General features: G+C 47.4%; 1 protein-coding gene across 1 annotated transcript in view; it reads right to left on the bottom strand.

Moving 5' to 3' along the window:
* Window positions 1-23,137, bottom strand: part of LOC138516437 (general transcription factor IIE subunit 1-like) — a 427,511-nt gene that overhangs the window by 325,583 nt on the left and 78,791 nt on the right. The window contains exon 2 of the mRNA XM_069631559.1: window positions 1,279-1,731. Coding sequence (XP_069487660.1) covers window positions 1,279-1,726 — 448 coding nt within the window. The 5' untranslated portion in view covers window positions 1,727-1,731. The remainder of the gene's footprint in view (window positions 1-1,278; window positions 1,732-23,137) is intronic.

Below are 23,137 nucleotides of genomic sequence, written 5' to 3'. Positions count from 1 at the left end.
TGCAAATGTAAGGGGTCTGTTTTTTTCTGTTATAAATAAGGTTTCAAAAAATATTTGGAGCGTTTCTCCCACACACTATGTTGTTCAGGACCATAAATGTCACTGTCCCCAGTTGGAAAGATAAGTGGACAGACACAATAGTGCATTTTTATAATGGTGACCCCCCAGATACTGCACAACAGCTCTTGGAGATATATGGAGACTTCTGTAACCTTTAGCCATCTCTCTCCTGTACGTAGATGCCTTCAGCAACAAAATAGATGCCATTTATCACAGTTCACATAATTTTGAACCCCATTGTGATGGCAGGACTTTAAAATGCGAATTATAACAATTATATATTGGTATATATCATATAATTGGTTAGTCGTCATGCTTCCAAAACTGCGCCTTGCCACGGAGCTTACTACCCGTGAATGAAGCAATGTCAAATGGTGAGCAGGGCCCTATGACGACATTTTCTCTCGTTTAACTTATGTTCACGTTTCACAAGATTCTTTCCTCATAAAAGGTTATACTACTTCAAACAAATCTTCAATACAAGCGCCCATTCATTTATCACACACCAATAGATCAGTGTTTCAGGGTTGCATTTTCTTTTCTTATGAATTTCTCTAGCAGTGGGGTAAAAACTTCACCCATTTTGAACTTTTATTCCATTCATAATAATTCAGCACAGTACAGGTCTGCGAGTGGTGCATGGTTAAAGTACAGTTTTCCCCACTGATTTTTTAAAAATAGTTTGCGTCTGCCTGCCTGTCTTCTTCCTAGCCTGCATATCCAGCCATCTAGCATTTATCTGCTGCTGTGCTATGCATCGGCCCACGTACCTACCCCTCCATCTACCTGCCCATCAATCCCTCATCACCCTGTCCGCCTGTCTATCCATTACTCCGTTCACCGTTCATGAACCTGGAGAGGAGGAAAGGTCGGGAAAGCTTATATCCACCGTTGTTACTTCAGAATGATAGAGAACAGTTGGAAGCACATCCATGTAGAGTCCCACACAGAAAGGAAAAATGCAGAGCAAAGGTGGAGGCAAGGTGGATTTCAAACACGGAAGTGAAAACAAGAGCAATATACAGCATCGACTACAAGACTGGCGAGAGGCTAGAGTATAGATGGCAGGGAAGTAAACCTTGAGGACATCTTAGTTAAAATACCAAGAAGATATACAAGTACTTAAAATGGTTAAACAACCGACCATTTTGTTCATAAAACGGCTAACGGGTGAAACATCAAATAGCGAAAACATAGCCTGGTAATAATGGAAAGTACCTGAAAATGGATCGAAAAGCTGGTTTACTTCTAAGTCGGAGTAGGTGTTGAGACAGGAAGGACACTTGAAGGAGGCCCTTGTGGTGGAATCCCTCTCATCTGATTCTATTTTACGGCGGACATGATCAAGTTTATACTTCACCACATCCACCAGGACTTTGTAGTTGATGTAGTAATAGTTGTGCCTTGTGCTCTTCCCATTTGCCACGGTTTCAACTCGCATCCGGGACTTGAACAACTTATCTCCCTTCAACGTGTTGATGACAGTTCTTAGCTGTTTCTTATCGAACTGCAAGAGCGTCGCTATGTCTTCCTCCTTCACACAAGGATATCGGATGAGCACGTCCAGAGTGAGTGCATGCTCCAACCCATAGAAGCCTCTTACAATGTATTTGGCAAGGCGTTTCAGTGTGGCCGGCACTTCTGTTAGGGTTTCCGAGTCTCCCATGTCAGCTGTAGGCACATCGAAAGGGGAAAAGAAAGTAAGCAACAGACCACATCTTCAGTTGCATATCTAAATACCTTGTTGAAATACCCTGGAAACTTGACAGATACTTAAACGGATGCTTACAACCCCCTGCTGGTTTGTTAACATGCTAACCAGGTCCTTGTTTAAATTGCTGAAATATACATACAGTATCCCAATCATATATAATGCATGGCTACAGGGTGTTATTTTTAGTAACAAACATTCACTTTGTAACTAAAAAGAAGAACAAGTTACTTCTTACCTTGTAACGTTCTTTCGACGGGATGTTCCTCCGACGTATTCCTCATGTTAGATATCTCCTTCCAGCTCCGCTGGCCTCGGAAAATTTTTTCTCTAGAGGGCGCTGCGCGTCGACGTCCTCCGAGTCGATGTCCCTCGACAGCCGCCGTATCGACGTTGACGTCATCCTGGCTATAAAGGCCGCGCGCAGCGCCCGTTGCTCAGGTCCGTTTTGTAGCCCACAATAATGCTCTCTGGACTAAACTAATCACCCTGAAGGAGCGTAAGCTGCAACAACAAGGGAAGTAGAACTGCAGGGATGGATGGGAGGGTCGATGAGGAATACGTCGGAGGAACATCCCGTCGAAAGAACGTTACAAGGTAAGAAATAACTTGTTCTTCGAAGGGATTGTGTCCTCCGACGTATGCCTCATCTTAGATAGGCTCCCATAGCGGTATTCTATTATTGGAGGAGGGAGTACTGACTTCATGCTGTCTTCTATTGATGACTAGAATGCAGTACAGCCCTTCCAAGCCTAGTCTCTTGACTGGAGGAGGAATCCAAGTTGTAAAATCGTGTAAAGGTATGGAGAGACGACCATGTAGCGGCCACACAGATGTCTTTAACCAGCACACCTCTTTTGAGGGCCGATGAAGCTGCAATACCTCTGGTCGAATGAGCCCTAAGGTTTTGAGGGGGCTCTTTTCCTGCCAGTTTATAACATTCCAGAATGGCTAGAATGATCCATCTGGAAATGGTCTGCTTAGTTATTGGTAACCCCAGCTTGTGACCTGTGTAACGTACAAAACAGCTGGTCTGCCTGTCTTGTCCTGGCTAGCCTACTGATGTAAAAACTTAAAGCCCTTCTAGGGTCTAGCCTGTGTAACCTCTCTTACTCTTTCCCCGGGTGAGGAGGAGGATAGAAAGATGGTAGGGTAATCTTCTGAGTGATATGGAATTCAGAAACCACCTTTGGGAGGAAATTAGGCTTCACTTGCAGGACAACTTTGTCTTTGTGAAAGATAGTGTGCGGGGGTTTACAAGAAAGAGCTTGTAATTCGCTCACCCTTCTAGCAGATGTAAGTGCTATTAATAAAACAGTTTTAAGGGTAAGGAATCTTAAACAAGAATGGAGTGGTTCGAAAGGTGTGCCCATCAGGAAAGTTAGGACTAAGTTTAAATCCCATAGGGGAACTTGGAATGGTCTTGGGGGATAAACATTGGTTAACCCCTTTAGAAATTGTATTACCAAGGGTAACTTGAAATAGGATGGTTCTTCCGCAGTGCGCTTAAAGATGGATAGCGCTGCGAGATAGCCCTTAAATGGTGCCAACTTGAAGGCCTGAATTTGCCAAGTATAGTAGGAAGGACAAAACCATTGGTGTACCACATGAAAAATGGTCGATATTCTGTTCTCTACACCAGCTGCAAAATCTGTTCCAACGGCAGTGGTATAAAGACTTTGTTGCTGGTCTCCTTGCCGAAAGCAACACCTCCATAACATCATCAGGGAGGTCCCAATCCTTGTACCTCAGCCTTTCAGAAGCCAAGCGTGAAGGTTGAGGGTTTTGATGTCTGGATGGAGAACCAGACCTCCCTTCTGTGAGAGTAGGTTCTCTCTGAGTGGAAGTCGAATTGGAGGGCAGATGGACAAGTCTAGAAGGTCCGGGTACCACGTTCTCCTGGCCCAATCTGGGGCAATTAGGATCATGGTTCTATGGAATCTTCTCAACCTCCTGATCATTTGAGGAATGACAGGGACCGGTGGGAACGCGTACAGAAGCGGAAACTCCCAGTCCACTATGAACGCGTCTCCCAGAGCTCCTCTCGGGGGAAATTCCCTTGAGCAGAACAGATCGCACTTCCTGTTGAGGCTGGTGGCGAACAAATCTACCTGAGGGGTTCCCCAAAGGGCGAAGATCTCTTGAAGGACTTCCTGAGCTAGCTCCCACTCGTGGGAGACTGTGCTCTGCCTGCTCAGAGCGTCCGTTGTCAAGTTCTTCTCTCCGGCTAGGTGAACTGCCGATAGAGAGATTCCTTCTTGGATTGCCCAAAACCAGAGCTGCATCGCCTCTCTGCACAGGGGTAGTGATCCTACGCCTCCTTTTGTTGAGGTAGTGCATGGCCACCGTGTTGTCCGTCATTATCAGGACGTTTTTCCCTTGTACAGCTGGCAGGAATGCCTTCAGCGCAGGTCTGATGGCTCTCAGCTCTAACAGGTTGATATGTAGTCTGGTCTCCGATGGAGACCAACGACCGCTGATGGTCAAGTCGTTGGCGTGGGCTCCCCAACCCGTGAGTGAGGCATCCGTGACTACTGTTATCTACGGCCAGGGTTGCCAAAACTGTTCTCCTTTCAGAATGTTCTCCTGACAGGCTCACCACTGAAGGTCTCGAGCCACCCTGTCGGGATCCTTAAGATCTGTCATTCTCCCTGAGAATTGTGACCACTGAGTCCTCAGTGCCCACTGGAGGGATCTCATTCTCAGGCGAGCCTCTGGCACTAGGAAAATGCAGGATGCCATGAGGCCTAGCAACCTCAAAAAGTCGAAGGCTGGGAGACGTTGGGCATGTTGGAACTTGGTAACCATCTGTAGAATATCTTGAGCCCTCACCTCTGGTGGCGAGGCTTTTCCCAGGGAAGTGTCCAGGATCGCTCCTATGAACTGGAGTCTCTGCGATGGTATCATTTGTGACTTCTTTAAATTGAGGGAGAAGCCCAGTCTGTGAAGGGAGTGGCACACGTGATTTAGCTGGATCTGAGCTTGTTCCGAACAAACAGCCCTGATCAACCAATCGTCCAGGTAGGGGTAGACGTGAATCCCTTCCCTCCTTAGACTTACCGCCACTACCGACATTAACTTGGTGAAGACCCTCGGGGCGGAGGTCAGCCCAAATGGCAGCACTCGAAATTGATAGTGAGAGTTGCCAATTGCGAACCTCAGGTATTTCCTGTGTTTGAGATGGATAGGCACATGGAAATAAGCGTCCTGAAGGTCCAGAGATACCAACCACTCCTGGAATTGAAGGGCCTGGAGGATCTGAGAAAGAGTGACCATCTTGAATTTGTCTTTCCTGAGGAATTTGTTCAATTCTCGCAAGTCCAAGATGGGTCTCAGTCCTCCGTCTTTCTTTGGAATGAGAAAGTAAGGCGAGTACCAGCCCTTGTTCCTCTCCGCTACAGGTACCGGTTCTATGGCACCTTTCTCTAGTAGGTCCAGAATTTCCTGCAAGAGGAGCGGATCTGGAGCTTTCTGAGAGCTGATCCCCGGTGGATGACTGAGGTATACGTAGGAAAGGTAGGCAGTAACCTCGGGCAACTGTCTCCAATGCTCAAGCATCGGACATGATAGCCTGCCATACCGCCAGATGTTGAGTCAACCTGCCTCCTACAGGTGTCCTGTGAGGGAAGTCCTCAGAGTGGTTTTGGGGCGGCTGATGCAGATGCCGATGGTAAAGAGGCACCTGCTGTTGCTGCGGCTTTTGAATATCTACCCCGTCCACCTCGGGTAGTTCTTCTTTGTCCCCTTTGAGCCGGTCATCCTCTACCTCTTCCGAATGCGGAGTAGAAGCGAAAGGACTTGCCCCTCGCAGAGGTTCCTGTGGGACGAAAAGGTGTCTTGACGGATTGCAGCGCCTAGGGATTTTGCTGCTGCTTTTGAAGTTTGCAGTTTCTCTAAACTGTCATCCGCCTTTTTCCCCGAACAAAGAAGAGCCATCGAATGGCATGTTCAAGAGCCTGGCTTGCACATCTGGGGCAAAACCAGACTTTCTCAACCAAGCGAATCTCCTGGTTGTTGTACTTGCCGCCATTGCTCTGCTGATACTGTCAGCCGAATCAATGCCCATCTGGAGGGATTCGCACATAGCGTCTTTACCGTCCTGTATAATATTCAGGAATGCATCCCTTTCTTCTCCCTCCGGGATGCAGTCAGCCGCTGTAGAAGCACACTCCCAAAGTGTATGGCTGAATCTAGCAAGGGTGCAAGTAGCATTAACAGATTTTAACGCCATGCTACATGCCGAAAAAAACTTTCTTTGCCATAGCATCATATTTTTTATCGTCCCTTCCTGTGGGACGGTAGGATAAGCCGTCTTGACATCGGTAGAGGATGCTGCCTGTACCACCAGACTTTCTGGGGATGGGTGTTTAGACAAAAACTCCGGGTCTGTAGCGGATACCCTGTACTTTGTAGACAGTTTTTTATTTACTGCCGGTACGACATCTGGGGTTTCCCAGTTCGTCATAATCTTCCTCTGATCCTCCTGTGGGCCTTTGTCAAGAATATCCGTGAGGTCATCTTGTTGGAAAGATTGTGAAGGTGCAGACCACCCCATAAACTCTGTGATCCTGGCCATTAAGGCTCTATAGGGGATTTCAGCATGTTCCCCTGGATCTGGCCTAGCAAACTCCACCTCAGGGGAGGTGTCTAACCCACTTGCCTCATGTAAGGAATCATGAAGACCCTTTAACCTGCGTTCTTCAGAGGAAAATTCCTCTCTAATTGGGGTTAGAGGTCCCTGCAACTCAAATGTGTCTTCCTGTTCAGACAATTCACCCTCTTCCATAATTGGGGACATAGTTCTCAATTGTTCTGAACTCAAAGGGTGTAAACCCCATTTCCAAGGCAGAGGGTGCCGAACTTGCCATAATCGGCCTCGAAAACGTCGATGTCGTCGACGTCGAAGGCTTCGAGCGTGGCGTCGAAAACAAAGGCGGAGGCCTCGAAGACCTCGACAGAATTGGGATTCTGCTCGACAATCTCGAAGCCATCGACGTCGAGGACCTGGGGATAGTCACTGGGTGTGTCGTAACCGTGAATTTTCTTGGCGTCGACACCGGTGTCGAAGCTGGCGTCGAGTCGACAGACTCGTGTGTCGAAGGTCCCTTCGACAACGGCTTCGAAGACATCGGCCTCGACGGAACCTTCGTCGACGGCACCTTCGAGGAAGGTTTGGAGGTCATAGTCCTACTCGAGGGTTTGTGACGCGCTCGAGAGGTTTCCTTTGCCGGGTACTGCGACTCGCAGCGTTTTTGACCTTCGGGTCTTTCGACCAGAGCATCGCTCTCGGCAGTCTTCGAGGGGGTCGAGGCCGTTTTCTCGAAGACGCTCTTCATATTTTTGTGGAATTCCTCCCATTCAGCCCGGGAACTATGTTTCGTGGGGCACGGGATTCTCTTTGGCGAAACAGAGGAAGAGGAAGACGGAGAAGGGGATCTTCGACGTCTCCTCTTCGAGTGCTTCGATCTCGAGGAGTGATGAGACCCACTCCGAGATCTGGAGCGCGAATGGGGACGAGGAGACGATTGTCTCGACTTCGTCGACGAAGAAGAAGCTTTAAAAGTCTTACCTTTCTCCAGCTTCCCCCGACGCTCCTTCAGGGCCTTAGCTGTCATGGACATACAGTCTTCGCACTCTGAACAATGGTGTTCAGCTCACAAACACCACAGACAAACTCTGTGAGGGTCAGTCAGCGACATCTTTTTCCCACAATCTCGGCATTTTTTGAAGCCGGATCGAGGAGTTGTCGGTTCCGACGAAGAAGCTATCGAGTACGGATCGAATAACTCGAGGTAAATAGGTTTAACCTGACAAAACTGAGCAACGGTATTCCGAGGCACTGAGTAAGCGCGGAAAAACGGAACTGAGCAACGGGCGCTGCGCGCGGCCTTTATAGCCAGGATGACGTCGGCGTCAATACGGCGGCTGTCGAGGGACATCGACTCGGAGGTCGTCGACGCGCAGCGCCCTCTAGAGAAAAAATTTTCCGAGGCCAGCAGAGCTGGAAGGAGATATCTAAGATGAGGAATACGTCAGAGGACACAATCCCTTCGAAAGATACATTTGAACATGGGACATTGCAATGTATCAATTCTGTCCCAAATAAAGCTGACCTCAGATTCAAAAGTATGCCACTGTGACTAGAATTGATCATTAAGCTTAGAGTTACTACACCAGAACCTCAGGCAGTACTATTGCAAAGTACATGCCATATAACCGGATGATTGTGCTTCATCACACCACTCAGTTGTTTTCTTTCTCCAGTTATAACACACAACGGTTTGGGGTGCTGTTGCGCAGCATGCAAGATGGCCACATCTTCCCAAAGCTCCGTGGCCACCGACCACAGCACCCACTGAAACTACCAACATGGAGATTAAAACACACCGTGAATAGTCGCACACTCCTGCGGAACACTCCAGTGAGATCCTAGGATGAACAGAGCTCTGCGCCCTTGCTGCTCTGGTAGAACCAGGGCCGGAGATTGCCTCAAGGACCAGGGCCTGGCAAGGCCCGGACTTGCCGGGTCACAACCTGTGCAGCGCCAAGACAATACAACTGAGCCAGAGCTGATATTCACCACTGAAATGGACCCATGGCCCTCCCCACTGATTTGCAGGGTGAGGGGGAACAGGACCTGGCTGTGGCTGGTTGGGGGCAGGGCAGACTGCTATAGGAGCATCGTGGACATTGGAACCACACTGGAGGCGCCTGTGTACGGCACAGGAGGGCTGTCACAACCTGGAGCTTGTGTACACAGATCGGCTTGCTGATCACTGAAGTGGTGGACCCAAACCTTATCCTGGGTGAGTCCGGTCGGCTCCGGACACCATATTTGCCACCCCTACTTTATCTTCCTGACAGAATCTAGCATTGAGGACTCCATTTACTGAAGATGGCCAAAACGTGCACAAAAAGGAGCATGGATGCCTTTCCTAAATCCACACGAAAACCATCTAGTTCGCCTTAGACACAAATCGACCTGCTGCAGTCGAACCCAGGGAGCTTCAGAGAATTTTTGTACAAATTCGTTTTTTCTTTTTTTTATACTTTATTAAACCCGAGGGTTTTTAAAAGATTGTGTTGCTTTGATCATCAATTCCTTTGTCTATTTTTCTTATTCAATCGTTGATAGAATCAAGTCCAGAATTTTCGCTGTGGCCGTTAACCAAGTTGTTCTTCCACCCCCAATAAGTCTCGACCACCAGACCTCGTCAAAAATATGGGCTGTAGCTAGAACAGGCTTCAGTTAAGGTCTTCTGATGTTCGACTCTTGGACATGATAGTGTCAATCTGGAAAAATGAATACCCTTCATTTGAATGATAGACGTAACTTGATGGCCGTGGGCCAACCGTCTTATGCACCAAATAATAGAAATATAAACTGCTATGCCTGACCGACCATTTTAAATGTATCAAGAATCGCCATTTTGCTTGTTAACCATTGCTCATTGCTTTCTGTCTAAAAACTGCTTTGCAGCTTGCAATTCTTGCGAATTCTGCTTACTCTGCTCAACTGTTAAGATTGTTGTCTGAATATGAAAGGACAAGGTCGCGGGACTGAAGAGTTTGCTGAACTCCTCATGAGTAGCCCAGAGAGGAATGCCCACGCTCCCTCTCTGTAGCCTTGGGAGGAAGCTGCAGGGCATTTAATCACTTCACAGCTGCCAGCCAGTCTCGTACGATGGTAGAATATGTTAGAATAATACAGTTGAAGGCTTGAATTATGCTTCTCTTACGCCCCCCCACCCCCTCGCACAACCCTTTAGAACGTGTCGGCTCCCAGGACACGAATAGTACCTCATAGATAGCAAAGCTTGGAATGTGGCTCTTCCCCCGTGTACAGATTGCTTCCAAGAACAGAACCACCGTGTTCTAAAAGATGCCTCCGCACTTTCTAAATTGCACATTGTTTCTAAAACAGACATCGAAAACAATCGTCATACTCGTCGGATATGTCCATCGTCATCCCGGGTTCAAAGGAACTTAATACAGAGGGGTGTTGAACATGACTTTGCTGATTGTTTGATATGCATTTAGTATATATGTAACTGATGTACGTAATTCGCTCTCTTGCGTCCCTCGAGGTCTAGGAAACTCACGCCGCGGGGCGTGAGATCAGAATTGGCCAATTGATACTATCTTTTGCTTGCAATAAACCCTAGCATTGGGAATTCAAAACCTCGTGTCTGGCGCATCTTTTCGTGTATGGTCATTGCCTTGTTTCCATAGCACGAGGGACCCCCTAGGGGCCCCTTTCAAGATGGCGCCCGAATAGGGACCCCCCCCACTTGCCCCATCGTATACGTTGTAACGGAGTAAAGGCGGAAGAACGGCGAGGACGGGACGGTCGAGCCGGGATCAAGAAGTGTACGGGGCGCCCTGTAGAAGAGCAGAGAGATTCCTTCCGCAGATCTGCACACATCTGATCCCTGATCGACGTACCGGGCCAGAGGGCAAAGGAGGCGAGGGTCCCGAGACGAGGCAGAAGCCAGAGAAGCGCAGACACGACGTGGGAAGAGGTTGCGTTAGAACAGGCGACTTGTTTTATCAGGCGAGTCATTCCCTGATTCAAAGAGAAACCTGATTTTTGGTAGAGTGTTGATTTTGCAAACTCAAACGTCCAGGTAAAAGTTGCTAACCAAAGGGGAAGGTTAAAGAAACATGCCTGGAGTACTGTCCACTTTAGCGGGGCTTTTCAGCTGCGGTAGACAGTCCTTGGAATATGGCCAAAGTGCGAAATATGGTGTGGGTGCGATAATATTTTGTGAAATTTGGCATAGGCAAACTAGAAAGCAACCCGACCATCAGTGGCCGATTAATGGTAGTTTTGAGATGGGGAGGATAGATAACCTAGAGAGGGTGCGGATTAGAAAAAAAGCGCGACCTGCAGCTTTTGAGACCGTCAAAGATTGGAGGATGGAAGCGATGCTCCGACTAAGGAGTAGAGAAGCATGCGCATAGGCATAAAACAAAGCTTGAGATAGCGGAAGAGGAGGAGTGGACTGAGAGTCTAAGACGGGAAGGGAGACGGGACCAGATGAACATAGACAGAATATACCCGCAGCGGGAACTACACATAGCAGATGAATTAATGGAACATTTGTTAACTAACACGGGACGAGGCCCAAAACCAGAACCGAAACCAAACACGCCAGCAGTGACTGCGCAGGCCCAACCAATAGCTCTCATACCCCCTCCCGCAAGCGCTAACCCAAGCCCCGCCCACAGCACGAGCACTCCAAGCGCAGACCGCGGACACACAATTTCCAAGCACCCAGCAAGGCCCTTCACAGATGCCACCTGTGTCACTTGTCCCATCCGCACCTCCCGCTCTAGAGACCGATTCAGCACCATCCGCCCCTCCCGAAGTCGAGATTGAGACTGGGGAGGCGAGAGGCGGGGCTGAAGGAACAGGATTTGGACGGGTAACTCGAAGCGCGATCAGCAAAGAGAGAAAGATTGAATTACGGCAAGAGGCAGAAATGTACATAGAAGGAAATGATGAGACGGCAGCATTGGCCTCATTGTATGGGTACCAAAGAAGCGACGAAAGACAGGTAGTGTTGGAATGCATGGGGGAAATTTTGGTGGGAGAATGGAAAAAGATACTCGGGAATTTACTGCCACAGCGGTTGTTAGATTTGAATAAGTTAGCACGCAGTGAGCAAAGAGATGATGATGTAAGAGAACATGTGCACAAACTCATTGAAGTAAAAAGTGAAATGGAAGACAGATATGCTGAGATGTTTGCTACACCTGAGTATAGTAGGAAGGAGGCGTCAAGGTTGAGTATAAAAAAATCATGGCCGAGAGTTTTTCCAGGTGTTACAAAGCATTTGCCGGTACCGAGACAGATAAGTGATAATTGCAGGTATGGGAAACAATGCGATGGATGTCGAACAAAAGAAGGTCAGTAAAAGAAGTGAGATATGTAATGGGTACCCATTGGAGATGAGAAAGGAAGCGATGCAAACGATAGTAGGGGTGTTACTGCAGCAGGTCATTGTATACAATAGAGGTAGAGGTAATGCACAAGGCCGGGGAAATTTGAATAATATGCATGGGGTGTCATTGGGATTAAATCAATGTGCGTACTGTAAGGAGGAAGGACACTGGCGAGTGCAATGCCCGCACCTACAGAATAGAGGTGGGTTTGGTCAGAGAAGGCCTCATAGAGGACATCAGGGGTCGAATGGCCCAAGCAGAAGTAACATGCAGCAGCAGCAGGGATATACCAATGGAGGTACTCAAACCCAATCATATGGCCAAAACCAAGCACAACAGAACCAGACATTGAACCAAAGTGTTTCGAACCAAAATCAGGGCGGGCAAGGCCAACAGAGAAATGATCAGAGTGGAGGATATCGAGGGGGAAATGGGAATATTTTTGATACACAACCAAACACATATTATAGCAGTAGCGGTGACTACACATCGGACGATGTGTTATTTTCGCGATAGGACAGCCCACGACAGGGGTCGAAACCAGTGTCTATTCCCGTGAATCAGAGAGGACCCTACGTAGAAATGAGAGTCGGGAATAAGGAGCACGGTTTCCTTGTAGATACAGGGGCACAGAAGTGCTCGATAGACCACCACTTGGTTCCGGAGATACCACTGTCGGGGCAAAAGAATGTTTCAGTAGGGTTCGCAGGTACACCAGTAATTAACCCCATGTCCGAAGCTGTCCCAATTACAATAGGACCATTTACAGAACAGTGAATTGTGGAGAGAACTTGCTAGGATTAAATTTGTTGAGAAAATTGGGGGCAGTCATACATTGTACGGCAGACAGGGTGTTCCTCACGATGTGGCCTCACGATGCACCGGTGACGGAATTCATGTCAAAAGAGTTGCCAGAAGAGTTAAGTGGAGTACCAACCTGTTTGTGGGCAATGCATGATAATGATGTAGGATGCTTGAAAATAGAGCCAGCAAAAATAACTTTGAAAGAAAGGGTAACACTACCACGAATTCCCCAGTATAAAATTTCTGTTGAAGGTGAGAAGGGATTGAAAAGCATTGTTATGGACCTGGTGAGATTGGGGGTGGTTGAGGAAATTGCAGGAAGCACGTGCAACAGCCCGATTCTTCCAGTTTACAAGAAAGGAGGCAATGAAGTACTCTATCGTTTCATAATTGATCTGCACGCATTAAACAAAGTGGTAGACCCACAATTCCCTTTGGTCCCAGATGTCACAACAATACTGACAATGATACCGGCCAATGCAGAATACTTTAGTGTAGTTGATTTGAAGAACGCATTCTTTAGCATCCCAGTGGATAAAAGCAGTAGATATTTGTTCGCGTTCACTCTAGGAGGTCGATCATTCACATTCACATGCATTCCACAAGGATATACAGAAAGCCCAAGCATTTACAGCAGAGCGCTAAAAGAGCAGCTAGACATGCTAGAACTACCCGAAGGTTGCGTACTCTTGCAGTTCAAGGATGACTCTTTATTAGCTGCTGACACGAAAGAGATCTGCAAAGAAAGTACTGTATTACTCTTGACACATTTAGCGACCCATGGTCATAAGGCAAGTTTGAAGAAATTCCAGTATAATCAAAAGGAGGTGTCTTATTTGGGATACCTACTTTCGAAAGAAGGAAGAAGATTAACACCAGAACGCATAAAAAGTATTTCTAGTATGCCTATTCCAAAAACTCAAAAAGGAGCGAGAGCTGTAATAGGCATGGCCTCTTGTTGTCGGCAGTGGATCAGTAATTTTGCGTTGATTGTGAAGCCGATGATAAAATTGACTAAAAAGGATGCAGAGATGCCTTTGCAGTGGGATGAGGAATGTCAAAGCATTTGAGCAATTGAAAGTTGCATTGTGTGCTGCGCCAGTTTTAGGCACTCCCAACTATAAAAAGATCTTCAGACTACTTGTGAGAGTGAAGGATGTGCATTGGAGGTTTTGACATAGGAGCAAGGTGGAAGAAATAAGCCGTGCGGCTATTTTTCTTGCGCGTTGGACCATGTAGCGCGCGCACTACCACGATGTTTGCGATCTGTCGCAGCGGCTGCTGCGTCAGTGAAACAAACGGAAGGAATGGTATTGGGGCACACTTTAATTCTGATGGTGCCACATGCTATAGACATTCTATTAAATAGGACGCAGGCGCAACACCTCACCTCAGCTAGACTGACAAGATATGAGCTCATCTTGTTTGCACCCCACATCCAAATTATGAGGTGTAGCGCATTGAATCCTGCAGAATTAATGCCACTGCCCATAGCAGAAATTGGCGATAACGAATCACCACCCCATGATTGTTTAATGATCACTGAAGAAGAAACAAAGGGAAGGATTGATTTGAGCGATATCCCACAAAAAGAGCCAGATGGGGAGTTATTTTGCGATGGCTCGTGTTTTAAATTACCTGATGGCACATCAACGGCTGCATATGCTATTACTACCCTAAAGAGAGTTGTAGAGAGCAGAAGGATCCCCTACAATTCGGCACAAGCCGCAGAAATAATAGCACTGACCCGAGCCTGTGAACTCTGAGAATCTGAACGTAAATATTTATACTGACAGCCAGAACGCCTTTGGCGTGGTTCACAATTTTGACCGACTTTGGGCTGAGAGGGGTTTCTTGACATCACATGGAGCCAGGATTCAGCATGGCCCTTTGATTGTGCGATTGTTGTCTGCGCTCACGTTTCCAAAACACCTAGCTATAGTAAAATGCGAGGCGCATAAGAAAGTAACATGCAGAGTGGGAGAGGGAAACGCGTCTTCAGACAGGATTGCGAAGCAAACAGCCACAGATTTGGAGAATAAAATGATGATAGTACATACTGAGGAAGTACCTTGTATGATAGAGAATGGAGTTGCAACAGTCAAAGAAATGCAGGCTGAGGCCGCGACCGAAGAGATACAGGGGTGGGCTAAGGGCTCTGCTGAGTTAGATTTGGAAGGATGTTGGGTGGACAAGGAAACAAAGAACTGGATGTTGCCAAATTGTTACGTAACTGCAATGGTTATAATGGCGCATAGCCCTACCCACATTTGCGCAAAGAAAATGGTACAGCATTTATCCACAGTATGGAAGAATGAGCATAAAGAATGCAGAAAGGCTAGTGCAGAATTGTATCACGTGCCTGCAACACAATGTAGGAAAGGGAACCGTGACTCCAGCAGGTAGTTTCGGCCCACCCTCTATGCCGTTTGAGGTGGTCCATTTTGATTTCATAGAAATGGAAAGGTGCCAGAACTACAAGTACGTATTAGTGGTAATCTGTGCATTCAGCAAGTGGGTGGAGGCATATCCTTTAAAAGACTGTACCGCCATGTCCACAGCAAAAGTAATGCTGAAGAGTATTTCTCCCGGTTTGGGTTGCCTCGCGTCCTGTGGTCAGACAACGGCCCCCACTTTGTGAGCGCAGTAGTGCTACAGATATGTGCAGGTCTGCAAATAGAAAAGCGATTCCACAGTTCCAGGCATCCCAGTTCTGCCGGGCTTGTGGAGAGACAACGGAATCCTGAAGTCAAAGATGGGAGCAAGTTGAGTTGGGTGGATGCATTACCCCTAGCGCTGTTGTGTAGGCGCACGTCTGTGCAGGCTAAGACTGGGCTCTCCCCTTATGAGATTATAATGGGGAGACCAGCAAATGTATGGTGCGCACCGCAGCCCAGAAAATTATGTGAGGTCGAGCATCCTATGTTAAGCACTTACTGTGGACTTTTAATACAAAAGTTGCGTTTGATTCATCAGCAGGTGCAGGAGGCATTGCTGATGCGATATACAGGACCAGGGCACTCACTGGAGCCTGGGAGCTGGGTGCTAATCAATAACTTTGAACGGAAGACAGCATTAGCACCCAGGTGGCGCGGCCCCTATCAAGTACTTTTGGCAACACAGACGGCCATCCGAATGGACGGACGCAAGGCATGGATCTATGCTTCCCATGCCAAAAGGTTCCCAGCGTCACTGAAAACTTTGCCCGATCCAGACGACGTGAAAAAGACAATGGTCTCGGAAATGAAAGAAACTGTTGCCAGTCTAGTGCCACAGCATCAGCCTGAGCGATAAGTGAACGTTGAAACAAAGCGCAAACGAGAAGTGGAACTCGAAACAGAGTCTGAGGAGGCTGCCAGTAAGGGGGAAGGGCGAAAAGTGCCCCAACGTTGCTCAGCGGAAACATCACTGCCGAACGACACAAACCCTGCATTGCAAACACGAGCAGAAACAACGCGTGCACCCCTTTGGCGCCCACCAGTTCTCGCGAATGCACCAAAGCCAGAGAAAGAAACTACATCATTGCCACGACGCCCATCGCTGCCCATCATTGTGCCACAGGCTGGCACTGAGCCCGATACTGGAAATACAAGGGCACTATTCACGGATCATACAATAGCAGGAGTGAATCGATATAATCTGCGGCCTCGACAGGCAAAGTGATCCACAGATCTTTGGTGCTTTTCTTTTTGGCCTTTGGTTCTACTCACAGACGGAGTAGGAACCAGGGGCGTAGAGGAGAGATGTGTGAGAATTGTGCAAGTCGGACAATTCAAAACTCACGGCTCCTCAGTGCGCTGATAGAGTACATGTGTCCTAAGCCAGAGCGGGACAAGCTGGATGCACATGGTACTCTATCAATAAAGAACTGTTCAGAAATCGTCTGAGCAGTGGGAGAAAGAACAACTAATCTTGCTCGGGAGTGGATAAATGATCCAGGCTGTGAAAAGGCTGGGAGAATTGAACTGACATTTTTCGTTGAACTTTTCTGGCATCAAGAACGAGAGACATTCACGACGAACTTCGCCAGCAAGAAGAAGGACGATGAAGAACAAGTCAAGACCGGTTTCAGCCTCCTCCTGCACCCCTGCTAAAAAAATAATAGATTTAGAGACTGTAAATTTAGGGAAAAAGCATGGAAAAAGGAATACGGTACTGATTTGGACATTGGTCCTATGTTTAAGTATGATAGTACCAACAATAACAGCTATTACACTATGGTTCCTGGAGTACATACACCCATTAGAAACACTTTTGCCAAAAACAGCTACTAAAAGCCCGGTTCATGTAATCACTGGTACTTTGCCCCCAATGGAAGAAAGACAGAGAAGGTTACGGCAACAATACATTGTTGCTCATCATGAACATGACCCATGCAGTGTTAAAGAAAAAAGATTGCTGGGTTTGCGCCCATTTACCACAGCACGGTGGGAAAGGGATAGGCTGGTATGCACAACCATTGCCATTGATTTATTCCTGTGAAGTAACGTTAAGTGCAATGTTCTTTGGGAAATGGAACAAGAGTAATACGGGTCAGCTAGATGAGACCGATATGAATGAATTTGAGCAAGTAATCATGAGACCTGTGGGTTGTTCCATATTCCAAAAAGCTCGCGTATTAGCACTAGAACCCGTGAGAAAGAATACACGAAAAAAATAACAAGACTAGATAGATTACATAAGCAGAATAGACCAACCCCGCCAGCAGAAAGAACATCAGTAATGACATTTCGGATGAGGGATGAATGGAACAAAGATGCTGTGCCCCCTGCCTATGCAGTGGATCACAGCCCCAAAACTGCTCCCCTATGTCTACAGAAAAAGGGTTCCTATAAAGTAGGAACGTTTAGCAACTGCCTGAACATAGTGGTTTTAAAACATGAAATACAACCCGTGTACGTAGGAGACACTGTTTATTTTATATGTGGAGAAAAAGCATATCCATGGTTACCTAGGAACTGGGGAGGTACATGCTACCTAGGTCTACTGTTTCCAGGAGTGTTCCTCTTGGAGACAGCAGAAGTAGCCAGACGAACAAAAGGCAGAACTCAAAGGAGTAGTGAGGATGGAATGATAGCAATGGATATAGCCAAAGCATTTATACCATTCTTGTCCCAAATAGAAAACTCTTACAATATAAGAAAACTGTCTGGAATATTACAAAAAACAATAGATTCCACAACAGATATTTTATTGAATATGACGGTAGAAGAAAAAGGAATAAGACTGATGGCACTTGAAAACAGGATGGCTCTCGATATAATAGTTGATCGTGGGGGAGTTTGCAAGCTCGTAAAAACTGCATGCTGTTTGTATATAGATGACTACTCCCCTACGATATTTAAAGCGATCCGGAAATTGTATGTCATAAGTTCCACACTCTCTACTGAAGCAGGGGGTTGAGGGATAGAATCCTGGTTATGGGGATTATTGTGGTCTTGGGGAATGGAAGTTAATTTCGATACTAATGATGCTACTCGGGATATTCACAACATGCTGCGGTTGCATACAATGCTTACCAATAATATGCACTGAAATAACTGATGGATGTACTAAGGGATGTATGCAAATGGTGTTGAGAGGAAAACAAACGCATGGCCAGAATAACAGACACTGAGGAAACAAAAATAGTAAAACAATTCATGGCGATAGACATTAATGATGGAGATGATTCAGATGCAGATACCCCAGACTACTCCTCAGAAGAGGAGGATACAATGAATAAATAAGAAGTTTGGCACACGGCCAAAAGGAGGGTTTGTCAATCTGGAAAAATGAATACCCTTCATTTGAATGATAGACGTAACTTGATGGCCGTGGGCCAACCGTCTTATGCACCAAATTATAGAAATATAAACTGCTATGCTTGACCGACGAGTGGCCATTTGAAATGTAGCAAGAATCGCCATTTTGCTTGTTAACCATTGCTCATTTCTTTCTGTCAAAAAACTGCTTTGCAGCTTGCAATTCTTGTGAATTCTGCTTACTCTGCTCAACTGTTAACATTGTTGTCTGAATATGAAAGGACAAGGTCGCGGGACTGAAGAGTTTGCTGAACTCCTCATGAGTAGCCCAGAGAGGAATGCCCACGTTCCCTCTCTGTAGCCTTGGGAGGAAGCTGCAGGGCATTTAATCACTTCACAGCTGCCAGTCAGTCTTGTACGATGGTAGAATATGTTAGAATGATACAGTTGAAGGCTTGAATTATGCTTCTCTTACGGCCCCCCCTCGCAAAACCCTTTAGAACGTGTCAGCTCCCAGGACATAAATAGTACCTCATAGATAGCAAAGCTTGGAATGTGGCTCTTCCCCAGTGTACAGATTGCTTCCAAGAACAGAACCACCGTGTTCTAAAAGATGCCTCCGCACTTTCTAAATTGCACATTGTTACTAGAATAGACATCGAAAACATAATCGTCATACTCGTCGGATATGTCCATCGTCATCCCGAGTTCAAAGGAACTTAATACAGAGGGGTGTTGAACATGACTTTGCTGATTGTATGATATGCATTTTGTATATATGTAACTGATGTACGTAATTCGCTCTCTTGCGTCCCTCGAGGTCTAGGAAACTCACGTCGCAGGGCGGGAGATCAGAATTGGCCAATTGATACTATCTTTTGCTTGCAATAAACCCTAGCATGGGGAATTTGAAACCTCGTGTCTGGCGCATCTTTTCGTGTATGGTCATTGCCTTGTTTCCATAGCACGAGGGACCCCTAGCGGCCCCTTTCAATAGGAGGAGGTGCCTCGTTGTTTACATTACAGTTGGGTCTTTACAGAATCTGCATTTGTTCGAAAGTGCCATGCCTCGTATCTCCAAAATTTCATTTTGGAGATTCTTCGCTGCTCGTCTGCCGTCTGCCCAATGCCCTTGCAGCACCTACAAGGTAAGAAGCACCACTCTAGCAAGCTTCTCTCTGAACCATGTCTCGCCTTAAGACTTCTCAGGTTGCGCACCCATACTCAGGAAGCAGCCCCCAGCTCGCACCCCACCCCAACGAGCACCCGTAATACACGGCTATGCTCGCGTACCCCAAAAACCTCTATATGTGCCGAAAAGGCCAGACTCCAGCGCACAACCGTGAAGGCTGTATCCTCCAACGATATTACAACTACAGCAACCAACAAAGTACTGTACCCGCATCACAACTGTCATACCCACACTACAAATACAATTAATCTTGCTCCCACCACCACCCCTAGTAGGAAATCTGTGTTGTGCAAATCTTCTACCACCATTTTGAATTCTATTGTGCCAAATGCTATGCCACTTGTGTCCACCACCCATGAAAATGAGCCCCCCAGTGTAATATCTGTGATGGGCGCCGCCCACAACACGCTCGATGCACCTAGCCCCTCCATACCACCATCTCTCATCATGAGCTCCCCCACAGTCACTACTGAACCCCACCTGAAATGTGCCATGATTAACGCTAGATCCGTCAATGCCCATGCCCTAGACATCCACGACCTCCTAATCTCCCAAGACCTAGATCTACTTATGATCTCAGAAACTTGGCTACATGAGGCCTCTGGCCCTGCGCTCTCCCTCCCCTACCTCCTGGCTATTCCATTACTAGACAAGACCGCCTCTCCAGAGGTGGAGGTGTAGCAATTATCGCCAGAGACTACCTCTCTGTCAGAAAGGTAGAGAAATCCCTGAACAACAACAGCAACTATCTCCAAGTCAAAATAACCCTCTCCCCCCACTGCACAATTACTGTGCACACCGTATACCGCCCACCAGGCCCAACAGGAGACTTTCAAGCTTCTCTCATCCACCTCCTCTCGGACAACCTCAAATAGCAATCTAAAGCCATTCTCTTGGGGGATGTCAACCTAGGGCTCCGGGATAGTAAGGACGCAGCAGCAAAATCCCTCGACTCTGCCCTCAAGGCGCTAGGGTACAAGAACACCGTACTTAGCCCAACTCACACCCAAGGCAGAACGCTGGACTGGATAGCACAGCACAACTGTCCACTCATCATCACTGGAAGCACTGCTACCCCATGGTCTGATCACCACACTATCACCTTCAGCATCCCCACCGCTAATTCCCCAGCTACCATTTCACCCCAACCACTCCCTCCCTGCCTCGCCAGAAGCTCCCGTCAACTCACTAAGGAGAGATTACTGCCCTTCCTCCAAGGCCCAGCCTTCAGACCACCGTTCTCCTCAGACCCTGAAACACTCGCATCAACCTATGATACTGCCATCAAAGCAGCCATCAACACCATTGCCCCACTCAAACCTCGAAAGGCCAAACCCACTGCACATTCCAATTCTTGGTTCACGCCGGACCTCCTCGCACTCCGCAAAGAGAAAAAAGCCACAGTGGCAAAAGTCCCACTCCGAAAAAGATAAGATGATCTTCAAAGCCCTCTCCACCAAATACAAAAAGGCAATCACCCAAGCCAAAGCCAAATCCTTTGAATCCAGAATCTCGGAAGCCCAATCCAGTACTAAAGAAATATTCGCCATTTTCAGAGAACTCGAAACACCCACTCCCGCCCCCCAGAATTTCACCAAAGACAAGGACTGGTGTGACGGAATACAGAAGGCCATGCAATCCAAAATTAGCCTCCTCAAAACAAAATACTAGCCACTAAACAAGCCCTACCGAGCAAGCACATCCCAGTCCCACCGCCTGCCTCTGATCCCCCCCTACCCTTCTCCTTCAAACCCATTCAGGAAAAAGACGTCATCAACATAATGAGGAACATTAAACCCTCTAACTGCAAAGGTGATGCTTGCCCAGCCTCCATTATCAAAGACTGCGCAGAACCGCTAGCTCCCTTCCTAACAGCCTTTGTAAATGCCTCCTTTACCACAGGGATAGTCCCTGCCTCCCTCAAGGAAGCCTGGGTCCGCCCTCTTCTAAAGAAGCCAACGCTCGATCCCACCTCCCCTAATAACTACAGACCCATCACCACTGTCCCGTTCCTCCTCAAAATATTGGACAAAGCAGCCTACCTGCAGGTTCAACACTTCCTTGAAGAGAACAAACTCCTTGGTCTCCGCCAATCTGGCTTCCGCCCCAGACACGGAACAGAAACCGCCCTACTTGACTTGAAAAACCAGATGGACGATGCGAGAGACTTGGGCAAACCTGCACTTCTCCTACTCTTAGACCTATCAGCGGCCTTCGACCTTGTGGATCCACTGGCGTAACAGGGGCCCCCGCAGCGCGGGGCCCCACCAGCACATGGCTGGGAGGGGGCCCCAGTAAAAAAAAAAAAAAAAAAAAAAAAAAAAGTTTCTTTTGAAATTCACTCTGCATTCATAAAGAACATTTCTGTAACAGAAATAATTTCTTTATGAAGACAGAGTGACTACAAAAAGAAACTTTCTTTTTGAAGTCTGAGGGCCCCCGTACCCCATGACATGGAAGACCCTAGGCTGGAGGCCTCCATGTCATGGGGTGGGGGACCCTATGCCTTCAAAAAGAAATTGTTTGTTTTTGAAGCCACTCAGCCATCATAAAGAAATTATTTTGATTATGGTTCGGTCCTTAACTGAAATAATTTCTTAATGAAGTTATAGTGACTTAAAAAAGAAACAATGGGGCTCATTCTGACCATGCCGGTCCGGAAACAACGGTGCTGGTAAGCTTACAGGCACGGTTGTTTCCGGACCGGCATATTACAGGTCTGCCTGGTGGGGCTGCCGTGCCCGACAGGTCTGACCCTGCCAGGCACAGCAGCCACGGTAGGCAGACCTGTCACGGAAGCACCGGCACCGTTAACAATGGTGCAGGTGCTTCTGTGTCCCCATTCCCGTGGAGTCTGGGGTTTAACGAAATTACCGGCACCCGATTTCCCAGCCGCCGGACTTGAAATAGCACGGTGGCACCGGGAAGTCAGGCCATAGTAATTTTTTATGGGTCTGGCGGCAACCCGCCGGTAGCACCGGCACGGTTACCGCTGGACCCGTAATGAGCCCCAATTTCTTTTTTAAGTAATAGGGCCCCCCCTCAACTCCATGAGGTGTGCGTGTATGAGTCTATGGTGAAAGGGTGCACACTCAAATGTATAGCCGGCTGCCTGTGTGTGTATGGTGAAAGGGTGCACACTTAAATGTATGGGTGGCTGTGGGGGTGTGCCTGCATGGTGAAAGGGTGCACACATAAATGTATAGGTGGCTACCTGTGTGAGTGTATGGTGAAAGGGTGCACACTTAAATGTGTGGATGACTGGGTACTGGGTGTGTATAAGGTGAATGGTGTGTGTGCTTGTGTACAGGGGCACAAGAAAACCTTCATTTCGGGGGGGCTAACCCTTCAAATGTTGGGAGAGGCGCTAACTTCACATGCATTGGGGAGGGGGAAACTTATTTGTGTGGGCGCATCCAAATTATTTACGCATTTTAATGAGACTATTCTAGTGCAGATTCAATGTTACAAGCAGTTAACTCTCTCCTATAAGTCTCCTGTTCCCGCTCTACCCTTCCAATCACTCCCCTGGCATGCAAGTACTAAACCCACATCACGATTTCAATCGCCTAAACAATGTGGAATTTGAATGCAGGTACTAACAGTGAAATGCTTTACGTTGGTAATTGCTGTGTTCTTGTTAACAGCAAAAACCAGGTGCCGTTTAAAATCTGTGTC

This window comes from Ambystoma mexicanum, chromosome 6q (genome assembly GCF_040938575.1).
Source record: "Ambystoma mexicanum isolate Mex_15411 chromosome 6q, UKY_AmexF1_1, whole genome shotgun sequence".
Taxonomy (NCBI): domain Eukaryota; kingdom Metazoa; phylum Chordata; class Amphibia; order Caudata; family Ambystomatidae; genus Ambystoma; species Ambystoma mexicanum.
The sequence above is the reverse complement of the archived record's forward strand: the minus strand, read 5'-3'. Positions and strand labels throughout refer to the sequence as shown.